The sequence below is a fragment of the Carcharodon carcharias genome, chromosome 2 (assembly GCF_017639515.1).
Source record: "Carcharodon carcharias isolate sCarCar2 chromosome 2, sCarCar2.pri, whole genome shotgun sequence".
NCBI classification, from domain to species: Eukaryota; Metazoa; Chordata; class Chondrichthyes; order Lamniformes; family Lamnidae; genus Carcharodon; species Carcharodon carcharias.
The window spans coordinates 57429602-57452914 of NC_054468.1; the positions used below are offsets into that span (position 1 = coordinate 57429602).

The 23313-nt window shown below is 46.5% G+C and overlaps 1 protein-coding gene across 2 annotated transcripts in view; it reads left to right on the top strand.

Moving 5' to 3' along the window:
- The window catches only part of LOC121273717 (WD repeat-containing protein 49-like), an 85468-nt gene extending 66292 nt beyond the window's left edge, over positions 1–19176 (top strand). Inside the window, exon 19 of one of the 2 annotated variants that reach the window (XM_041180883.1) lies at positions 18874–19176. In XM_041180883.1, coding sequence (XP_041036817.1) covers positions 18874–18985 — 112 coding nt within the window. In that variant the 3' untranslated portion in view covers positions 18986–19176. The remainder of the gene's footprint in view (positions 1–18873) is intronic. The other variant, XM_041180887.1, reaches the window with a different exon arrangement.
- Positions 19177–23313: the final 4137 nt, after the last annotated feature.

A 23313-nucleotide genomic window follows, 5' to 3' on the forward strand; every position in this document is an offset into this window, starting at 1 on the left:
GCCATACATTCTGTGCTATTTTCCATCTGCTGCTATCAAAGGCAGGGCTGAAGGGAGGGAGAGAGGCGAATGCCTCCAAGGGGCACAGCTGGCGGACAGTAGCAAACCTCCAAACCTCCATCCTGGTAAATGGTCATGGCTGACAAGCGGTCATGTGGTACGTCCCTCTATGATGCCAAGGCGATGGTCCCTCTCTCTCTCTCTCTTTCTATAAAGTTTCAAAGGTAATGGAGGAAAGCTGAATAGTGTCTGAGGGAGGGTTCTCACACATAGCTGTCATCATCCCGGTCATTGCAAAATGTCTGCATGCACAATCATTTATGAACAGGAGCAACACTCATCTCTGGTCCTCCAGGATATCCTTAACCTGGAAGGGGTGGGGTGGGGATGCCCTGTCTAGAAGCCAGATAGAGGGCTGAGCACTGGCTTGGTGGCTCAGAGATGGAGGCTAACCTACGAAGAATATGCTCACTAGACAGATTACTGCATTACGTCCACAGCTCCATTGAGGCCTAGATGATCCAGGCTCCAGGCAACCCTGCCATTTTACTGGCTCTTGTCCCGATGAGGGGGAGGTACTGGAGCAGGTTGGCACAGGGCCAGGAGGAGCCACGGACTGAGAAGCAAGAGGCAGTAGGGTCTCAAGAAGTTCAGAATGCTGATAACCAGGGGCCTGTGCGACAGCAAGCATTGACCCAAACAAGAGTATATCACAGGTGGTGCACCTATCTACAGATGAGAAAAAGGCAATGCCGGAAGCACCTTTGGATGTCCCGGAATGTGGTTGCTTACATCTGCCAACTTCTCCATGAGGACCTGCAGCCGCAAGGAACTGGAGGCAATCCCACGCCAGTAGCTTTGAAGGTCACTGCCGCCCTAAGTTTCTTTGCCAGTGGCTCTTTCCAGGGCTCCACTGGGGACCCATGTGGCATTTCCCAGTCAGATGCACAGGTGAATCCAGAAGGTGACTGATGCCTTCTTCAGGAGAGCACATCAATTTGTCCAATTTTGCATGGATCCCAAAAGCCAAGTTGCCAGAGCATTGGGTTTTGCAGCAAGCGTAGGTTTTCCTGCAAGTGCAAAGGGCTATAGACTGCCACATGTGGCCTTGAGAGCTCCCTGGAATCAGCCAGTCACATGCATCAATAGGAAAGGTTTTCACTCTTTGAATGTGCAGTTGATATGTGATCACAAAAGACAAATTTGTGCTTATTCCCAGGGAGCTCTCATGATGCTTACATTCTGAACCACTCCCAAACGCCACAAGTTTTTGAAGAACCTCAGTGATTACAGTGCTGGCTTCTTGGAGTCAATGGATACCCCCAGAAGACCTGGCTGATGACACCAGTTCACCGATTGCAGAGTGCCTCTGAGGAGAGCTACAATGCCGCACATATCTCCACAAGGTCCATGATTGAGCAGATGATAGGCCTCCTAAAGATGAGGCTCAGATATTTAGACCACCCAGGCAGTGCTCTCCAATACTCATCACAGAGTGTCCCAGATCATCGTTATCTGCTGTGCCCTGCCCAACCTCGCGCTACAAAGGGGGAATGTCTTGGCTGAGGGAGGACAGGGAAGACCAAGATGTCTCCTGCAATGATGAGGACAATGAAGGGGATGACGCTGACGAGGGTCAGGATCTTGCGGAGACACATGCAGTGGCCATTGCAAGGGTACGAAGTGGCAGACATGCCCGTGACAATCTGATAGCAGATTGCAGGCAGAGTAAGCTGCTAAGACATTTCCTTTGCTATTTGGTTTTCTATCTTTAGCTGGCTGGCAGGCACAGCTCCTTTTTGTTAAAAGACATTGTACTTTGCTGTAATGTACCTTGATTTATGATAGCTGAGTTAAGTTGCAGTACTTAACGTCTGCCCTGCTGGTGGTTTGATCCTTTGCATGTGCCAAACTGTGCTAAGGTACAGAGCCCTGCTGCTAAACTCACGCATTAGAACCTGCAAAGCACTCCATTCTCCCACAGCTTCAGGCACCTATAAGTAGAAATGACATTTTTCCCAAGCCCTCACTAAGTTTGGATGTATGGTAGCTTGGAAGCGACATGGGCCAGAATCTTGCGCACATCGTGTGTGCATGATCGGCGGGCCCAGAGGCGGATGCGATATCTGCTTGTGGCCGCAATTGCAGCTGACACGCGATTTCACGCTGGCTGGCCAATTAAGGCCTGGCCAACATGAAACACACCGGGACATTGGTGCAGCACTGTCGACAGGGGTGGGAGTATGGTGAGCGCCGGGTCCAGTGAGGACCTGGGGAGGGGTGGTCTAAAACTGCAAGGCTGTTCCCTGAAGGCTGCCAGGGGCTGGTGAGGAGCTTCAGGGAGCTGTCCAGGAGAGAGTCTGATATCTGGCAGTAGATATGGCCTCAGCACCTGCTGGGCACGACAGATGAGAGGAAAATGTCAGTGGGCACTCTGCTCCACGATTCTCTGACGAGTGCCTGCGCACTCTCGTGGAGGCAGTGAGTGCCCTGCGTGATATTTTCATGGTACAGGATGGCAAAAGGAGACCACCAATCAGATGAAGAAGGCCTGAATGGAAGTGGCTGCCCAGGTGAGCAGGCATGCTGTTGTGCGCCGCACATGGATCCAGTGCCGAAAAAGATTCAATGATCTTCTGCAATCTGCAAGGGTGAGTACCGACTTTGCATGGAACTGTGTATAGAGTGGCTGTTCATTGTGACACTCGGGTGAGAGATGAAGACTGCCAAATGGCACATATCCCTGTGCCGGCCAAGACTGGGAAATGTGTCTGCTTATCTTGGTTGTATATAAGGGTGAGGTGCCCAATCTTCTGGGGGTGTGAGGGATGGTGAGGCTGGTATTGTATTGCAGGTAGAGGATGGACTAATGAATGCACCTTTGTCCATACAGGAGAAGAGAATCCATAATGCACTGGAGCCCAACACCCTGATCCTCTCCAGGTTTGAGATGGATGCCCTGGCCGTGGAATGCAAGTGAGGAGCAAGGTCCACAGGTCGCGGAGAGGCAGCAAGGGTCCAGTGAACAGATGAGAGACAGGGGGAGTGTGCAAGAAAGGTAGGGTCATGGCATCTCCAGTGAGAAGTTCAAATCCAGAGCACCCATTGCTTGTCCAATCACAATGTCTCAGTGAGGCAGTCGTTCTTTGTGACAAGCAACCATCATGCACAGTCACTTAGTTGTGCACAGACACATTGTAATGATGTTCGCAAGTGACATATTGTTTTCTCCCCTCAGAACCCGTGTCACATCCTCTCTCTGCACCAAGCACCAGCACAGGTACAGGCATGTTGGTGGGCAATAGTGCATTTGCTCAGTTGGTAGTGCACAGTAGTGAGGGCACATTACACTCACATGAGGAACTGACTGAGGCAGAGAGAGCCCAGGGCGCAGGCAGTCGGAGGACAATGCTGAGTCCGAGGTGGATGATGAAACACTGGAGTCGTCCATCAGGGAGCAGATGTTGGAATTCCAGCGAGATGCGTGTGAAGATCTAGCGGACACCCCTGAGGATCTACTTGCCATAGCCTCTGTTTTGGAGCAGTCCATGCAAAGCATGAGCACTGCATTGACCCGGAGCTCTGAGTGCACAGCCTCCTCCATTGAGAGAGTGGGGATTTCTCATGGAGAGGCAGCTCCAGGAACAGAATCAGGGGTTTCTGGGCTGTGCTCGGAGCTGCAAGCCCACATACTGGCAGTGACCTCAGCAGGTCACTGCCAGTGTGAGAGATGGTTGAGGCACCTAGTCGCTCTGCTAGGTGTCCGTCCATCAGTGGTGAGCAGAGAGGTTAAAACCAACCTCATACTGGCTAATGAGCTTCATATCGCATCTGCGGAGTCCTCTCATGGCGCTCCAGATGAAGGCAGTAGCTACCCTGCCCCTCTGCCAGTTCCTGTGCCATCCGATGAGACTGCAATGACTGAGGAGTGTCCAGCCATGGCGCTAGATGCTATCTCCCAGGCGATGCCTGCACAGGCTCCACTGGCCAGAGGACATCAGGGCTGACAGGACATCGGAGTCAGCAGGCTGTCTCCAATGCTGCTTCACTGGGGATAGAGGGGGGGTGGGGGGTGATGGCACCAAGACGCAACACTTGCAAATAGAAATTTAAGTCACTTTCAGCACAAGAGGGGTTGTCACAGGTGAAGTTACTTCTTTGAAACATATGTTCTGTATAACCTGTTTTTTTGGAACCACCATATAAATGTCTCATTATGTGCGATGAAGGTGCCTCGCGATTTTCAGAGATGTTAGGCCTGGGAGTAGTGTGTGACACAGGGGAATGGCTGCAGGATTTATTTCAGAAGCCGTACCTTCACCTGAGGGCGACAGGCTGGCCTCATCAGGAACGTTCAGTAAGGAGTCGTTACCCTGGCCTGCACTTCAAATCCATGCCTTGAATGCCTAGCTGAAGGAACGGAGAATCAAGTGTCGCTGGCCTCCCATAAGGTTCCTTACTTCTGCAGTCACATCCTCACCCTGGGCCTCCTTTGGCCCTTCCTCAGACCCATCACTTGAGTCACCTTCTTTGTGGCCTGTGGAGTTGCCTTGCTGTTGTCATCCTCCAATGGGACCCCCTTGCCAGAGCCAGATTGTGCAGAGCACAGCACATAATGACAATAAGCGAGAAGTGCTCTGAAGAATATTGAAGTGCTCCCCCTGATCGGCCCAGGCAGCGAAACCTCATCTTGAGCAGCTCAATGGTTCTCTCAGTTACTGCCCTTATAGAGGCTGGACTTCTATTGTACCTCGCCTCCTCTTATGTCCTTGGGTGTCTAGGTGGCGTCATAAGCCACATTTTCAGGAGATAGTGTTTGTCACCCAGGAACCAACCATCCAACTGAGCTGGAGAGATGAAGAATCTTGGCACCTGTGAGTGCCACAGGATGTACACATCATGGGAGCTGCCAGTGTACCTGGTGCAGAAATGCAAATCCTGTGTGTTGTGGTTGCAGAATATCTGGACATTCTTGGAGTGGAAGCCCTATCTGTTGACAAAGGCACCCAGCTCGCTGCTGGTGCCTTGTGGCGACATGTGTGCAATCTATAGATTCTCCCTGGATACGGGGGGATCCCAGATATTGCAGCGAAGCCTGGCTGGCTTCGTCGATCTGGTAATGGATGAAGTTCATGACCCATCTGAACAGAACGTCAGTGACCAGCTTAATGCAGCTATGGGCAGCAGATTGGGAAACACCACATAGATCACAGTGGGAATTGACCCTTGGAAAGAACCGGAGGCGAACAAGTTCACTATTATCTTAAGGGCCACTGGTAGCCACCTACAGTGTTTGAGGTGATCTCTTGAGCCAATCATCTAACATGGAGATCACGGTCTCTCTAGAGAGGCAGAGCCTCCTTCAGCACTGGACCTCAGACATGTCAAGGTAGAGTGCTGCTTGTAGACTCTGGCTGCAGGATAACAGTGTCTTCTTCAGACACATCCGCCCTGCACTTCCTGCTGACCCTGCACCCCCTCTGGCTGCACCTCTCCTCCCTCTGGTCACTCTCTGGGATGCTGCTTGCAGACAACAGGCCTCCTCTCCCTTCTGGCCCTCTCCTCCTGTCCCACCAGCGGAGTAGACTATCTCCATTTGCTGAAATGCAGATGCCACAGGATGGTGCCCTGAAGGGTGCATTCGGTAGAAAGCCTCCAGGAAAGCTTGTAAGTTAGAGTCCTCCAGAAAACACAAAATGCAATGAACTGTCAGAAAACCACCTACAACCAACTCTCACATAAACTCCTACCCACTCACATTACCGCAGCTCTGGTCTTCGATCAAGGTTACAATAATAATGGGACTGCTGCATGTATCGTGCACTGTCCGCAAAATCGCATAGCTAAGGAAAATTCAAGATAATTGCCCTTTTAATGGGCTTAATTGGTCTTTTAGTTGTTGGGTGCGCTTCTGACTTCTGCATGCGCCTGTCAACCATAATATGCATGCCTGACATCTGATTTCATGTGAATTTGAGTCAGCTGCATGCACACTCCGAGAGCATGAAATTCACGCCCTGAATTCTTATTTTGGGAGGGGTGCACTCATGTCAACCTCAGACCTCCCAATGCCGGGGGGCGGGGGTGCGGGGGCAGACCTTGCAGGGTGCTCGATCAGGTGGAACCAAATATATGGGTGCACGGGGACGAGCAGCATGAGAACACCATTTCCCCCTTTGAGATCACTCTTTCATGCAGATTGATCAGGGAGTTTGTCTTCCTGCCCTCCAATCACCACTCACCAATAGTAACCTATATTCCTTGACATCTTTATCATGCTGAAAAGTTTTGAGGATTTTTTGGAGTCCACTCACTGAGGGTGTCTCACCTTGTGCTCTGGGTGTTGAGAAGCAACCACTTTGGACCCTCCAATTGCAGAAATTCCTACAAGTCTCAGGCCTAGATGGCCTTAGTATTAATGTGAGAATGTGATCTTTCATTGTGGACACCCCAGCCAAAGTATCCTGCATGAATCCTGCAGAGCCCTGTTAGAGCTGCTGATGATTCACATGGATAGCCTCATGGTCCTCGGCATGGTCCAACACACAAGTCTATTCTCATGGGCAAATATGCTGGTCCTTCAAGGTCTGGTGCACTTTGGTTGCAAAGCCTTTATGCGAGGTCTACTGCGACCCTTGATAAGGAGATGATCAGGCCAAACAAATCTCCATATGAGGTCTCACACACTGCACACACACCTCTTTAATTCTACATTCAATCCCTCTTGCAGCCAAGACTAACTTGCCCATTACCTCCTTTATTGCAGCCTTCACCTGCATCTTCATTTAAAATTACAAATCGCCAAGGATGGTCTGTAATGTTTGGATGTGTCCACCACAGCTTTCTCTAAACATGCAAGGAAGCACCGGGTTTTCTATTGTTAAAAAGATGGTGTAGATCTTTACTCGTTCAGCCCTGGAACTGCATCTACAGTGACATTCGCATAGCATATTTAACTCCCCTGGAGTACTCCTACATCCATCTACATCTCACATCAGGGCAACATCAACAGGAGATGCATGACCTCACTGAACAATCTGTGCAAACATCATCCTCAGAGCTCAGAACATGGTGAGCTGCAGGTAATGTCTTGCATGATGCGTAACAGGCCAAACACTCACCAATGATGGCCAGTGCTTTATCATGAACATTTGAGATTACTGAGTAATCAGTATGTTGACAATGTGAGAGAAATGAATCTATTGGAGTTCATTATCGGACTCTGATGGGGGCTCAAATTTTACCCCTTAAATGCCTCCGATTTTTGAAGCAACTAGCAATAAAATGGAATCCAGGATGTTTCCAAACTGTATAAGTGAACATATATTTACAAGTCTCAAAAGTATATACAATGGTTTACACCCATGCCACCTGTGTGCCTTCAAAACTTCTTTATCTTTCTTTTCCTATTACTACATCTAGGTGCAGCCCTTACATCCACAGCTGAGGTGGAGGCAACCTGCTGACTGCTATACCCTGTTGGTTGTGATGACCTTGACAGGTGTCTTTTTGCAGCTCGAGGCCTAGAGGGCCTCAGCCTACTCAGGGTCTCCTGCTGAGTTGCAGATGCAACCCTGCAGCCTGACCTGCTGGAGGCTATGGGGTCACTGGCAGAGGGGAGATGGAGCAGCTGGGCACCCTGAGAGTGTCCTTAAATGTAGCTCCTGGTGGGTGGGTGCCCAATGGCATCTCCTTGACTCATTGAGGAGAAGGGACACCAGGAGGGAGGTTAAGGTGCCCCGTTCCCTACTTGCCTAGCCCCTGTCACACTGTACCCATGGCCAGAGCAATGGAATGCAGGCCTGAGGACATATCCAGCATCATTGTGTGTTCTGCTGGACCTGGCTCTCCAAGGCGGCCGTCACCCTCTCCATGAAGGCAGCCAAGTGCTCACATGCTGGAGCCATGACAGCGGACAGAACGTAGAGAGACTCCTCCAGCTTTCGGTCCAATCTGCACATGGTCTCTGGCATCTCTGCCTGATGTCCCCCTGCTTGTCTCTGCATCCCCATCAGGTCTCTTATGGCCAAGACCAGAGGCTCATCATCTGCATGGGGCTGAGCAGAGGCCTGGTCTCCAGCAGTCCAATGAGTGTCAAAGACTCTGTTGTCACTTCCTCTGCCAGTTGTGGACTCATGCCTGTGAAGTTCTCATCAGAATGTGACCCCGAGCCTACTCTAAAATGTGCACCCACCAAGGTGAATGTCTCTGCCTGGTGGGGTGGGGGTTGGGGGTGCAGGTGAATGCCATGACGGTGCATCCTCTGAAGCTTCTGAGATATCGTCCTCAGAGGTGGGGTTGGGGCTGGTGCCGTGGCTGGTCTCCCTCGTGGGTCTCCCCCACTTTCTTGCTGCTACCTGGACTGGAGAAAAGGAAGATTTTTTGGATGCCTAAGCGACTCCCTTATTAAAGCAATGTGGGCACTCTCTGATAACTGCAGACTGAAGGCATCCTCACTGACTTCCCACGGAAGTCCTATCTCACCTTCAGCACAAACACAGTTCTGCTGCTTCCCGGCTAGTTCTGCAGTCTCCTCGAATGAGGTGAGGATTCAGTTGTCAGGCAGACCACCTCTGGCCTTAGCCTGCTCCCTCCTGTTCTGCGAGTTGTTATCCTGCAGAAAGACAGAAGGATTGATTGTCATCCCTATGAGTGGGTGAGCAGTTTAGGAGCATTATGCCTATGGCAGCTCCTGTGTTCTCCCCAGTGGGAGGACTCCCCTGGATGTCCTGCAACTGATAGAACACCGAGAGCATGAAGTGGCTGACGCACATTCAGTGCACATGTCCCACCTGCTGCTCAGCCCTGCAACCCAAACTCCTGTCTAACATCCCTGTGCACTCAGACACTTACACTGTATGAGTGTCACTTTTCAGTGAGTAGACGGTGCCACATATCCTGGTGAAGCACAGCAGATCGTTCATCCTTTTTCTACACTGCTGGGCAGTTCTCCTGTGAGCCCCGTGGACGCTAACCTCCACTGTGACCTCTGCCCAGGCCACCGTGGTCAGACAGGAGGGCCTCCTGCTGCCATCCCAGGGAAACAGCGCCTTGTGCCTTTCCTGGATGGCCTGGAGGAGAACCTGCAAGGAGGCTTTGCTGAACTGTAGGGCCACACATTGTCTGCTCTGGCTCATACTGCCTGTGATGTGGAGAATCTGGAGCTCCTGGCCTGCAGTGAATGAACGGCTGTCTGGGTGCTCTTTAAATATGGTGCTAGAACCTTTGACCCTACAAGTTAATGCCGGGAACAGCAACTTCCTGCCCACCCCCGCCGTGAGAATCTGCACGCTCCTCATGGATGCAAACATAATGAGCTGAACAGCGCAAGATTGTGCGTGGTCAGCCGTCCAGCCCCCTCACGGAAATCACTCTCACTCCTGCACTGCCAGCAAACTTAGATTTCAGGACGGAAGATTTCGGCCATAGTTTGGACATCTGTCCTACTTCCCTTTTGCTATTTACAATACCATCAATTCCTGTTACAATCTGATTTCGATTTGGCTCAAGTTACACAGGCAACAACTCAACTCACACATCTAAAATTAACCCTTTATCTGCCAGGAGCTCATACAAATACAATTAAAAAATTCATAGCACAAAGTATAAGAAGTACAAAAACTATTCACATTTCCTACAATACTGACTAAGGCAGGGAAAGGGACAGAGGCAGTTGGCAAAGAAAGTAAAAGGTAAAGGAAGGGGAGAAGAAGGGAGGATAAGTATGGAAAAAAAATAAGTGGGAGAAGAGATGGGGAGCGAAGGGATGGGGGGAAGGGAATGGGTGAAAGGAGTGGTAGGGGGTTGGAGTTGGAGCTACCTGAGGAGCATGGGGGTTAAGAGAGAGAAGGCTGGTATTTTTTGGTTGGAAAATATCATTGGGGAGGAAGTGTGTGTGAATCCTATAAAACAGCAGAGCGGATTGCAGAGTTTGGTGATACATTTTGAGGAATTCGTAGCAAAGTGAACTAAGTAGTCAGCATAAAAAGCATTACAGGCCTCTGCTCCTGCCTCCAGTTGCGAGCTGGCATAAAAAGGTCAAAGGTCTGCTCTCCTGGACTTGTGTAGTGTTTATATAGGAAATGTGAGCGTGTCTAGAAAGACATTTTGCCTCGAAGGGAGCAGTATAAGATATTAATATGGAGATGAGATCAGAACTGCAGAGGGAATAGAAAGTTCTGGATAGACAACTCTGCAGAGTCACCCTGTGGCCAGAATCTGTAATTATGAACAAGCCCAAATTTTCAATGGCTTGATGGGGCCCCTATACTAGCAGATCCATCTCGGGGAGGGGAATTTTTGGAAGAGAGAGGAACTGCCCATTTTTATTTACTCCATTTAATTTCTACTCTAATTTTTACCAGAGATGAGGGAGGATTGATGCACCCACTGTGATTTGGGTAAAGGTGGATATAATTGGCCCTCAATTTCATTAATTCTACCCGAAGAACCATACATGCACCCTGTGTCTGACACTATATAAAACAGGAATAACTTAGGATGACAATGTTACAGTCTGGTGCTGGAATCAAAAAAAGTGAATTGTGTTTTATTGTGCTGTTAGATAGAGACTCATAACTTTATTTTGGATTGTGCTTTTGTCAAAATGTTGTTAGTGTGGTTTGGAATTTTCTAGCTTCATTTGGAAGCCTCCATTCAGACAATTTTTTTGGTTAAATGCCTTTAAAATATAATGTTAGGCTTCAGTGTGAATTTTTCATTGTCGATTCCCTTCTTTGTGATGTATATATTGGAAGAGAAAGAAGAGAATGCAGGAGGTAAATCTAATGCAGCAGCACCACAGGAAATCCAGATTCCCTGCAGGTTCTTAGCCAAATCCTATTTAAACATCTCCCTGAAGCTCTGTGTAAGATGGTTGTGGTTCACCCTAGAAACCCTGAAAAGCTCTGCACCGTCTTATAAGTAGACCGGAAAACTTCAAGAAACAGCATTAGTGTAACTCAGAGAAAAAACGCTCCTGCACTTAACTTCTTATCCGTCAAATCCAAGGACAATAGGCAACATCAATCAGCAGGTCTGGCAGCATTGGCGGAGAAGAAAAGAGTTGATGTTTTGAGTCCTCATGACCCTTCAACAGAACTGATAGGGTCCCCCTTGTCCTCACTTATCACCCCACCAGCCTCCGCATTCAAAGGATCATCCTCCGCCATTTCTGCCAACTCCAGCATGATGCCACCACCAAACACATCTTCCCTTCACCCCTCCTGTCGGCATTCCGTAGGGATCGTTCCCTCCGGGACACCCTGGTCCACTCCTCCATCACCCCCTACTCCTCAACCCCCACCTATGGCACCTCCCCATGCCCACGCAAAAGATGTAACACCTGCCTCTTCACTTCCTCTCTCCTCACCGTCCAAGGGCCCAAACACTCCTTTCAAGTGAAGCAACATTTCACTTGCATTTCCCCCAACTTAGTCTACTGTATTCATTGCTCCGAATGTGGTCTCCTCTACATTGGAGAGACCAAACCTAAACTGGGCGACCACTTTGCAGAACACCTGCGGTCTGTCCACAAGAATGACCCAAACCTCCCTGTCGCTTGCCATTTTAACACTCCACCCTGCTCTCTTGCCCACATGCCTGTCCTTGGCCTGCTGCATTGTTCCAGTGAAGCCCAACGCAAACTAGAGGAGCAGCACCTCATCTTACGACTAGGCACTTTACAGCCTTCCGGACTGAATATTGAATTCAACAACTTTAGGTCTTGACCTCCCTCCTCCATCCCCACCCCCTTTCTGTTTCTTCCCCCTTCCTTTTGTTTTTTTTTCCAATAATTTATACAGATTTTTCTTTTCCCACCTATTTCCATTATTTTAAAATCTTTTATGCTCCCCCACACCCACTAGAGTTATACCTTGAGTGCCCTACCATCCATTCTTAATTAGCACATTCGTTTAGATATTATCACCAACTTCAACACCTCTATGTTCTTTTGTTCTTTTGTCTGTGACATCTTTTGATGATCTGCTCCTATCACTGGTTGCTTGTTCCTACAACAACACCACCCCCTCCACTTCTCCCCCCTTCCCCTCCCCACCTTAAACCAGCTTATATTTCTCTCTCCTTGTAAAGAAAAATCAATTCTGTTGAAGGGTCATGAGGACTCGAAACGTCAACTCTTTTCTTCTCCGCCGATGCTGCCAGACCTGCTGAGTTTTTCCAGGTAATTCTGTTTTTGTTTTGGATTTCCAGCATCCGCAGTTTTTTGTTTTTACCAATCAGTTGGTCAGTCAGTTTGTTTTCCATTCTTGTATGGAGAAATCATTGATCACCTGTTTGTCAAGTCAGCCTAGATCATTATGTTTGACCCAGGAGCCAAGATAATGTGATGAGCAAGCCATTCATTTTCATTACATTTCTGGATTTCTACAAGTACCAAAGCTATTGGTGGTGCTCATGTTGCCATAGAAGTCAATACTGGCAATCCACACCTTATGTCAACTGACTATCAATATCATTCCCTTATGTCCTTTCACTTTGTGCCTATAGTCACAGGTTTCAGTGCATCAGTGCCAGTGTGCTGGGAATTGCAATGATTACATTATTCTTCACCAGCCCGGTGTCCATGCACTCTTTCAGAATGAAGGCAAAGACACTAGCAGACCTCTTGAAGACGGGGCTTATCCAGTAACACAGTCATTTCTAACATCATAGAGTAAGACGATCTCACCGTTAATGGGGAAGAATTTTCACGTCAGCGTGCGGGAATGGGCCTGCATGCCGACACGTGAAATGACGTGCGGTGATGTCAGGTGGGCGTCCCGATGTCACTGCACGTTATTCAGACCATCTGTTCAGCGGGCACGCGCCACAGGTGGCTGTGCACCCGCCAAATTGTCAAAGGCCTGCTTAGGCCATTTAAAAATCAATTAACGTCATTATCGATGCTGCCCGTTCAACCTTAAGGTTGGTGGGTAGGCGAAGAGCCCAAGTGGCCTCAGCATTTTTCATGAAACCTTATCCACAGGCAGGATAAGGTTTCATGAAGGTTTTATTAAATTAATAAATAAAATTTGCTCAATTCATAAACATGTCCCAGCTCATGTGACACCGTCACATCGGCTCCGCGACCGGCCCATCTGACAGGCAGAAGATTCTGCCCATGGAGCTGAAACCCACACTATCCTCTCCCACTGGCTGGACTGCAGGCCACATACCTAGTGACTCACCACATACAGCTTTCAGCTCTCAGCTACAGCCTATAGTTCACATAGTGCCAGCATCTGAATTAGTGGCTGGAAGTGATAGATTAAGTGATAGTGTTTCTCTCTCATCAGTCTCTTGGTCCTTGAGAACTTCATCCTCCTGCACCAATGGTTGGTCAGGCAGTGGTTCTTGGGTATCTGAAAGCATAAACACATAAGGGTAAGATTGGTTTTAGGGAAGATGGTGGTGGGGTGGGGAAAGCCACTGGTGCATGATTACACCACCTGTAGCTTATAACTCATTAGTGATTGTGGGATGACAGGAGAATGGTATGTAACAAGGTGGATTAGGTAGGAAAATACCACCATCCTCAATGGTTTCAGCTCCACTGTTGGCTGTGGCCTGTTTCATGGCTGCACCAATGATTGCCAGCAGTCTCCATCATCGAGGTGACAATGAAGTCATGCCCGTCCCTTGCAGCTTAGATGCTACTGCATCTGATCATGAGCGATCTAATCCTGTAAGAGAGAAGTACGTCAGTGACTTCAGTGCAATGCGTTTAATGTGCTTGCCACACTTGAACATCTAACAGTGTGTGCAAGCTACTACAGAGCTAAGTGTGTGAGGGTGAGGTGAGCCTATAAATGTGAGATATGAGTTGTTTTTGATTGGGATTGTTGGTAAGCAAGTGAAGGGATTGTGGTAATTGGAACAATATGTGAGACTCATGGTGCCCTTGGTAGGATATGGCATGTAAAGCTGCATTCACTGATCCTGACCACTTGTGTGAGGTCATCAAACTTATTGCATTGCTACATTTAGGCCTTTGAGGCTGGACTGCTAGCATTGACTGTAGCGGCCGCCTGCTCCCACTCCACTCCTGTTATTTGCCAGGAGGGCCTTGGCTGTGCCTTTTGAAGGAAAAAAATCTCTCACCTTCTGCATCAAGGCCTCCAGCACTCCACTGAAGAACCTCGGTGCATGTTTTCTGGGTCTGTTGGTCTTTTCAAGAATATTTCTTGTCTTTAACTCATCTTTCACCACTTCTAGCCTTGCTGAGGCCAGATTGCACCTTGCCTTTAATTAATGCAGGCTGGCTTTAAGTAATGCAGACCAGCTTTGTGTGGTGCTAGCCTTGTACGAGCTTTGGCCCCATGCAATCACTCAACAGTGTATTCAGCGCCACAATCATGATAATTAACAGGCAGCATGAAATTTGCATGCAGTTTGCATTACTTTGAATGGGCAAAGGGTAATTGTACTTTGTGATTCCTGTGCTTTATTTTGGGAACTGTCCAGTTTTTCCCCTAGAGATTCGAATTGCTATCACCTATGTGTGTGAGAGAGATGGAGCGGGGCAGAAAGAGTCTCCTTCCTCATTTTAATCTGATTTCTAAAAATAAATACAAGTTAAATTTTGAAAGAAAACAAAGCCTCATTGAGAGGACAGATAGAAAGAGCAGATGGAGATTGGTGATGGGGGGGCGCGGAAACAGATGTCCAGGCCACTGGCATCTCGTGCTCACCATTAAGCAACACACACGGCACACAGGATATAGAGTGAGAACTGCTGAGGCATGGAGACTGCATTTCTCCATACCTGATACTGAAATATAGCCCTCAGCAACTCCCTATCAGACACTCTCTACCCAATCACTATCTCCAACCCAAAGATATAAACATGATAGAAAAAGATAATCAAGCAGCATGAGACAGAAACAGAACAGAAAAAAATTTTAAAAAACAGAAAAACAGTAACAGATAGGAGGTAAGAGAGAAAGCATATTCTCCAACTTGGTATGCAAAACAACATGCATTCACATGGCACCTTTAATGTAGCAAAATATCATAAAGTGCTTCAAAGGAGCTTTATCAAACAAAATTTGACACTGAGCCACATAGGATATTAGGACAGTTGACCAAAAACTTGGTCAAAGAGTTAGGTTTTAAGGAGCATCTCAAAGGAGTAAAGTGAGGTAGAGAGGTTTAGGGAAGGAATTCCAGAGCAGCCAAGGGCACAGCCACCAATGTTGGGACAATTAATTTTGAGGACACGCAAGAGACCAGAACTGGAGGAGTACAGAGACCTCAGAGGATTGTAGGGCTTTAGGACATTACAGAGATAGGGAGGGGCAAGGACACAGAGTGATTTGAAAACGAGGAAGAGAATTTTAAAATTGAGGCTTTGCTAGACCACAAGTCAATGTAGGTCAGTGAGCATGGGGAGTTTTGTGCATGTTAGGATATGGGCAGTAGAGTTTTGGAAGGTGAGAGACTGGCCAGGAGAATGTTGGAACTGAGGCAGGAGCCAAGTTGGACAATTTTACAGAGATATAAAAGTAGGTAGTCTTAAGAACATAAGAAATAGGAACAGGAGCATTCGACCCCTCAAGCCTGCCCTGCCATTCAATAAGATCATGGCTGATCTGCCCCAGGCCTCAGCTCCTCTTTTGTCCTCATAGCCCTCAACTCCCCGATATTTCAAAAATCTATCTACCTCCTCTTTAAATACTTTCAGTGATCTAGCCTCCACAATTTTATGGGGTAGAGAATTCCAGACATTCACTACCCTCTGAGAGAAGAAATTCTTTCACACCTCAGTTTTAAATGAGTGTCCCCTTATTCTGTAACTACGTCCCCTAGTTCAAGATTCCCTTGCCAGTGGAAACATCTTCTCAACATCTACCCTGTCAAGCTCTCTCAATCTTGTACGTTTCAATAAGATAACCCCTCATTCTTTTAATCTCAAATGAGTAAAGGCCTAACCTGTTTAGCCGTTCTTGGTAAGTCAACCCCTTCATCCCAGGAATCAGCCGAGTGAATCTCTTTTGAACTGCCTCCAATGCCAATATATCCTTTCTTAAATACGGGGACCAAAACTGTACACAGTACTCCAGGTGCTGGAGTGGATATGGGGTGGAAAGCTTATCTCATAATGAAAGGAAGATCCACTGATATAATCCTCCTGCATTTCAAAGTGCAACATTCATTACAGATCTTGAAAAATGAAGAAAGAAAGTCTGCTATTTCAGATCTGGAGCCTGCAATTTGCAAGCAGCTAACTGCCATCCAGTTGATCTCAGAAGTTTCTAAATGGCTGTAATGACCTTCACTGACCCTTTTCCACCTCTTCTGCACAGCGAGTGTCTCAATGGTTTTAAAGGAACACACTAGGTTAAACACAGCACCATTCCAGCAGCTGAACATCACAACCTCACATTTCTGCTCTATTTCACTTTTTTCTGACACCTATTCCCGATATTGTTATAACTTACAGAACAGGTCACACAATTTTAGTGCAAATTGCATTCAGTGCAACTTGAGTTTCCGTGTTCTTTTGAGCAGGTTTTAAAACATTGTTCTAGGAACAAGCCCAGCACACAAAGTTGGCTACGCCAAGGTGAATGAATCACCATTGAGAGTTCTACTCATTGCATTTGTTTGCAGGTCTTTGAGTGTTTCTTCTGAGCAAGATCACTAAAAGTGGCTCTCCGACTGGGGTCTGTGGACCCTTGGATGTCTGTAGACACTTTTAAGGGGGTCTGCCTTAATAGTGAGCCTTGTATTTACTTTCGACCTGAAAGGTGGGGAGATGGGAGGCTAGTTGCTGATGTGAAACTAGAGTGCATTCAATTTGAGCTCATGCAGTGAACATGAACTAATATAATGCTGGCTGACCTGTTGAGTATTTCTAGCATTTTCTGTTTATATTAATCTTTAATTGATTAAATTCTTGTAATTGTAAAAAAACAGTCAATTTGACTTACTTAAATCTTTAATTCCTTGCAAGATTAAATAATGCTGAGAAACTGGGTTCGGTTTGCTTATGTCTGTAAAATATCCCTGAGAATGTCACACTCAAATGAACACCCTGTAATAGAATTGAAGGGAAGGAAACTCATGGAAAGAAATTGTCCCCTGTCGGGTGGGTTGTGCAGGGGCGGGGGCACACACGACTGGCACCCCCGTTCGGGTCCACGCCGCCATTTTACATGACGCATGCCCTTAAGTGTTGTGCACTCCCTGTGCGGGCGGGGCAAGGGGGGAGTTCCCTGAGTTGGGAATGCGCGGGAAAGAGCGTGTAAATCTCCCTGAGGCACAGAAGTGTTTTGAGTTTTAAAAATTTTAATAAAGAAAAAGAAAAATTTAAGACATGTCTCCTCATGTGACAGTGTCTTCACATGAGCTGGGACTCGTCAATGAACTGTAATGAAAACATTTATTTAATTAATGAACCCTTCATGAAACCTCATGCCGCCCGTGGATGAGGTTCCATGAAAAATGTGAAGGCCGCCTGGGCTCTTTGTCTGCCCGCCAACCTTAAGGTTGGACGGGCAGCTTTCTCAATAGGGTTAATTAGTTAATTAAAGGCCTTAACAGGCCTCTGACAGCCGAGTCGGCTGCGTGCTCGCTGAACTTAAAATCTAAATGAGCCGCGGTGACGTAGGGACGCACGCCCGACATCACCCTGCATCATTTTATGCCTTGGTGAGCGGGCCCTGGCCCCACTCGCAGAGCTGAAGATTCAGCCCCATATATTTCTGGAAAGTTTTTTTTAAAATTAAAATAGTTACCTGCTAAACATCTAGATACGGTGAGACCACAATTAATACTGATAAGGCTAATAGTTGTATAGTATATAATCTGTATACTGATTGGCTATATATGCCATTAACTGTTGATCTTTAACAACAATAAAGGCTGTTCAGTGAGCATGAACAGGATTGTTAGTAGAGTTACACTTTGGCCTATCTCATCACTGTCCACATCAATGAAATAGTCCTGAACTTGCTACTATATGTAATTACCTGTTTTCTTAAAAGCATTACTAAAACTCGCTATGCAGGTACATTTAGTACTTCTGTATTATGGATATTATATAGTATTACAATTTAGATGGGTTGTCTGTCATTATGGATCCTTCAGCCAAAAAGATTTGAGAACCACTACACCAGTAGGTATAAAGTGGAGTTAAGACTACAATCATATCAACAATGATTTTACTGAATGGCAGAGCAGGCTTGAGGGACCAAATGGCCCACTCCTGTTCCTATTTCCTATGTTCTTATGTTTTGAAAGTTTTTGAATTAACATTTTAAAAAATTCTGAAGGAACTGACCACTGTACCCCAAACTAATTAGAAAAAGTTTTGTATATTTTTTTAAAAATAATTTTCAGTCATTTAAAATAGGGTTACCTACAGGTGTTGTATTGACACTTGCTTATGCTTATTTTTAATTACAAAAAATGCTTATTTTCTGTGATAAACCCATTTTCAGCTGTAATTAAATGGCACCAAATTACCAGTTAAATATAAATGTAAAGTACACTTTAAAAACACAGCCTGATTGCACCAGTTCATGCCAGATTTTGCATTTGGTGATATGCAAATGAGCTTGAGTGGAACTGTAAGGTAGGGTGGGGGCAGGGGAAGAATACACTTTCCAAAATTGATGCAATTGGTGTTAGAATCATCAATTGCGCTGAAAACAGAAATTCTACTCCATACAACTCTGTGCAAGATCACAACAATGTTTTCAGAGATCATCTAAGTGTCTTAAATAAGATGAAAGAATGTATCAAATATGTTTAGCAATTTGCGAAGTGTAAAGATTTACTATGCTAAGAAAATGAATTAGTGAAAATAACTTCACACCACTGCTACAGTTACTGGGAAGCTACATTACAATCTGTTTCTTCCAACAGACGACCACAGAGGACCACTGTAGGAATCAGACTGGGAAAACAATTTGATAATTCTACCCAGAAACAAGCAGATTCATTTACAAAGAAGAACTTAAAGAAATCAATTTCTTAAAACTCAAACCATTGTACTACTTAAACAAAAGTTGCTGATGAATGAAAAAATTAATTGAAATATGCTACCACAAAGCTCTATAAATTTAAATTATGTAAAAAACAGCATTGTTATTTTCTGTTTGATTATTGTGTAGCATTAGCAACAAAGATACTGAATTATTGCTCACTTCCTTCATGTAATAATTAGCTTTGAAAGGAAAATGGAATTTTTAAAAATGTGTTGCTTGCCACTTACGCTTGTATAACATTTAACAGATTATATTCGAGGTTCAAAGGTCAAACATACCTATTTTGTTCTTTGTGTAATTTCACTCTGGCCTTCCCACCAAAAAAAAAACATTTTCAGGTATTGCAAATGATATAGTTTGGCTGTGGTAGAATCAGGGAGTTCCTTAGTTGGGAAAGTAAACATTTATACAATTGCTGAATTGTGGCAAACATTTAGTAGAAAAATAACAGAAAATACAAGTCAAATCAGAGAACTACCAAGGGCAAGATTTTTAGATCAGCGAACAGCGGGAGCAGCTGGGGAACAGACCGCCACCTGCGATCAGCCATCGACTGCGATTTCATTCTGCTTGGCCAATTAACGGCCAGCCAGCGTCAAGCACGCACTGAAATGCTCAGCACTGCCAGGGTGGGGGCAGGAGGAGGGCAAGCGCTCACAGAAAGCTCCCTGAAGGCAGCTGCCTCAGGGAGCTGAAGACTTCAAAAGTTTTAAATAAATACTTTAAAATCAGAACAAAAATGTCTAAGCATCACAGTCACCTGAACATAAGCATTATAAAAATTCTGCCCCTAGATGTTTTTTAAATTTAATAATGGAAACCTCATCCTGCCCTTGGATGAGGTTTCCTGAAAAATGCAAAGGCCGCCAGGCCGATTCACCCGCCCAGGAACAGGCAAGGAAAATCTCTGTTAATTGTGCCGTTAATGGGCTTAATTGCCCTCTTAATTGTCGGCAGGCGTGGTTCTGAGTTCAGTGCTGACCGAAATAGTGCGCAAGTGTGTGATGACATCGGGACGCTCGCCTGATGTCATCACGTGCTATTTTACGCCCGAGCGGGTCAGACACGCGCCTGCAAGCCGAGTTAAAAATTCTGTCCCAAGATGTTACTTCCAGGTGAAATTCACTTTGAGTCATGAAGATGAGGCAATATTACAAACTGCAGAACTGATATTAGTGTAAATTATGACAGTCACCTGAACCTCATGATTATGTGCAAATGTAGTCCATCCTACTCCTATCTACAGGAAATATTGATTAATCATTTTTATACATTCAAATGATAATGGCACTGTGGTGTTTGTCACAGCTTGCAACCTGCTGTTAACCACCATGGAAATTTTTTAACATGCTAGGAAAATAGCTGTTGTATTGAAGATTATAGGCAGAATTTTCCGCTCCTGCCATTGACGGGTTTCGAGACAGACGGGAGTGGAAAATTCAGAGAAGGGCCAAAAATCGGATTCCTACCGGCAGGAAATCAGTTTGGAGTTCTCCCCCCACCACTTCCGTGGCTGCCTGAAGGCAGGCCGGGCTTGATGCTGATCCAGGTCAGGAACACTGTTTGCATGCATTACCGTGCCATGAATGCTCATTAAAAATGCTAGTCACTGGAATCACGATCCCCCTCCCAATCTTGCACCATGCCAATGGGAAATTAGACTGGTCTAAATCATGTTTAGAAGTGAGTGATGTGAAGCTGTCTGTCCGCAATATGCTCGTCACTTCGAGGCGAGTGCAACATTTGAAGCCTATCTCCAACAGCGCTGCTCTGGATTCTTAGCGATGGCTGTGTAATACCACATCAGTGGGGGTGTAGGGTCGCTCTGCTCATGGTGGGCGCCGCCATACTCCATGAGGTCACTACTGTGCAGTGGCTCTCAGACAGGGACAAGTATCAGGGTGAGAGTTTAAATGCAGTCCTGGGGCTTTGTGGGCCATGCTACAGCACTACGCATGGCACGTACGTCGTCGGCAAGGATTGTATGGTCAATGGCACAGTTCGGTGTGCAGGTCGTAGTTATCATCTTACGATATTCTGGTGATGGGCTTGTCTGGCTTGGTACTGGGCTGCAGGTGGGATGGTCATGGTTAGGGGAGGCATCTGCAGCCTGTAAATGGGGAAAAAGTAGTAAAGGGAGGGGATAATCGAAGATGTCCTGTGAGAAGCTCTCCTCTGTGACCATGTATACAACCTTAAGATGGCGGGGGTGAGGTCCACATGGGGCATGGGTACATCAACATTGATAGGTTCAGCGGGGAGGGCTGGAATCATCCACCACAATTACAATGGGAGCAAGGTTACTGGGGGAGGCTGGAAAATAACCGGACAGTGTTCTAACTGCACACCGTGAGGCTCCACGAAAATTTGAGGGACCCAAACACTTACAGACGGAGAATTGAAACTGGTCTCAAAATAAAAATTGAGCACCACCATCTTGAAACCCCAAAGTTATTGCGCATTTTAAAATTGAAACTGGAAATGAATCTTCACGGGACGGGTCTGAAGTAGTGTGGGAGGAGCCCACAGCTGTATTAAGGGTCCCTTTCAGCGGGCAACCTCAAACTGCTTAAGCCAGACTTTTCCACTCGGTGGCAGCTGTGTTTGGCGGCATGAGCTAACAAATGGCGAGAAGGCCGGAAGTCAGTTTAATGCTGTCATTAAACCAGCTTGTGATCGTCTGTTCTGCCTGTCAATAGTAGGCCACGTTTCCCACCGTACAACATTGGGAACTTAATTTTAATGTATTTGCATCCCATCATTATGCCCGCGCCACGGAATCATTCTCCCAGGTCAAATTTACCTCCCATTTCGGCGTGACTTCAGAACAACATGACTTACAACTGCCTTTTAAAGGTGTACACCTGACGACCTGAACTTTGTGGGGAACTCAGAGGTGAGTGCACAAAACCTTGTACAGCGCTCGTGAGGATCGCGCATTGGACATCAGGGAAGAGGCATTGCATATTTGTGGGGGCTGTACAGGCAAGTCACTTTTTCCCTTGCTTTCAGTGCAGTGTTGGGGCAAGAGCATCAGTGTAGGTGGGGCTGGGGTGCAGTGGGACCAAGGCAGCAATGACTGATGGAAATACACAACCACATGATAGGACTGGGGGGTGAAGGTGGGGGAAGAGGCTGTACACTTAGAAAAGCTTGTCAAAAGTGTGCATTCTTCCGCAGCTGAGACCATTCAGCAGCTCCATTGACATGCTTGGATTGGGCCTCTGAAGCATTTCTGCCCCCTCAAGCAATGCAAAACCATAAATGTGCCACCAAATGCAAAAACCTGCCATTGCAGCTGGTGGTTAAAATGTTTTTTTATGCCTGCTACAGCATTTAGCACAATTCTGGGGGATTCTGCCTTTAAAATCACAACATTAAAATAGAGTCAGAGCTGAGAGAAAAGAGGAATACTTCCTTAAGAAGGTTCCATTGGAACCCATGCCTTTTGCTACATGTTATCAAGAGGCTGCAGAAGTCATTGGCTTCACAATACTCCATTTGAGCTTTAACAGAGAGGTGTGTGAGAATGGAGAATGCAGGCAACCATTAAGGAAGCACAGCTGCTGCATATCTACCAGATCATCAATGAAAGCCTCTAATGTACTTTCTCCAACTGGTCTGGATAATCGGCTAAAGGGCATCCAGTCATTGCTGGAGTGCAAGTTGTGCTTGGTCAGCTTACCAGATCAGAGGTTGCAGGTGTGTCTTTAGTAAAATGGCACATTCTATGAATGTAACTCTTTCAAGTACAAACCTGTTTCCATCTGTTTCAGATGAAGTTACATAGTTTGCCATTGTAAGATTTGAACTCTTGATCTTGGGGTTACAAAGCCAGTACCATAACCACTTGGCTATTTAGGCCATGTAGCCAAACCTCTTCCAACCCCTGTGGGATTGAGATGTCAAGTATTAGGGTTGGCATCTTGGTCATGTAGATCTGTGAGTTTGCAGCTCAGCTATAAGGCTGTACCAGCAAAAAGCAAATAGCACAGACGCAGCCCTAGGGTATGACAGTGCTTTCTGTTTGCAAGCAGGAGGTCTATATTAGCCCATTATTCATTACTTTGTCACATCTATGAGCCCACAGGGAGAAGGAGGATTGAATAATGGAGGCTCCACTCAATGTTGCCTTCTTGATGGCAGTGATGGCAGCTTCAAGAGGAGGCCCAACCTGAGGTCCATGGTCCAGGGGAGCCCCAGTAAGAACCAGAGGACGAGGAGGTTAGAACCATCCCATGGAGGTGACTTACATAACCAAGGGGCTACCAAAGAAGACTTTCCTATTGGGGGGTGAGTGAAAGACAATGCCATGCAT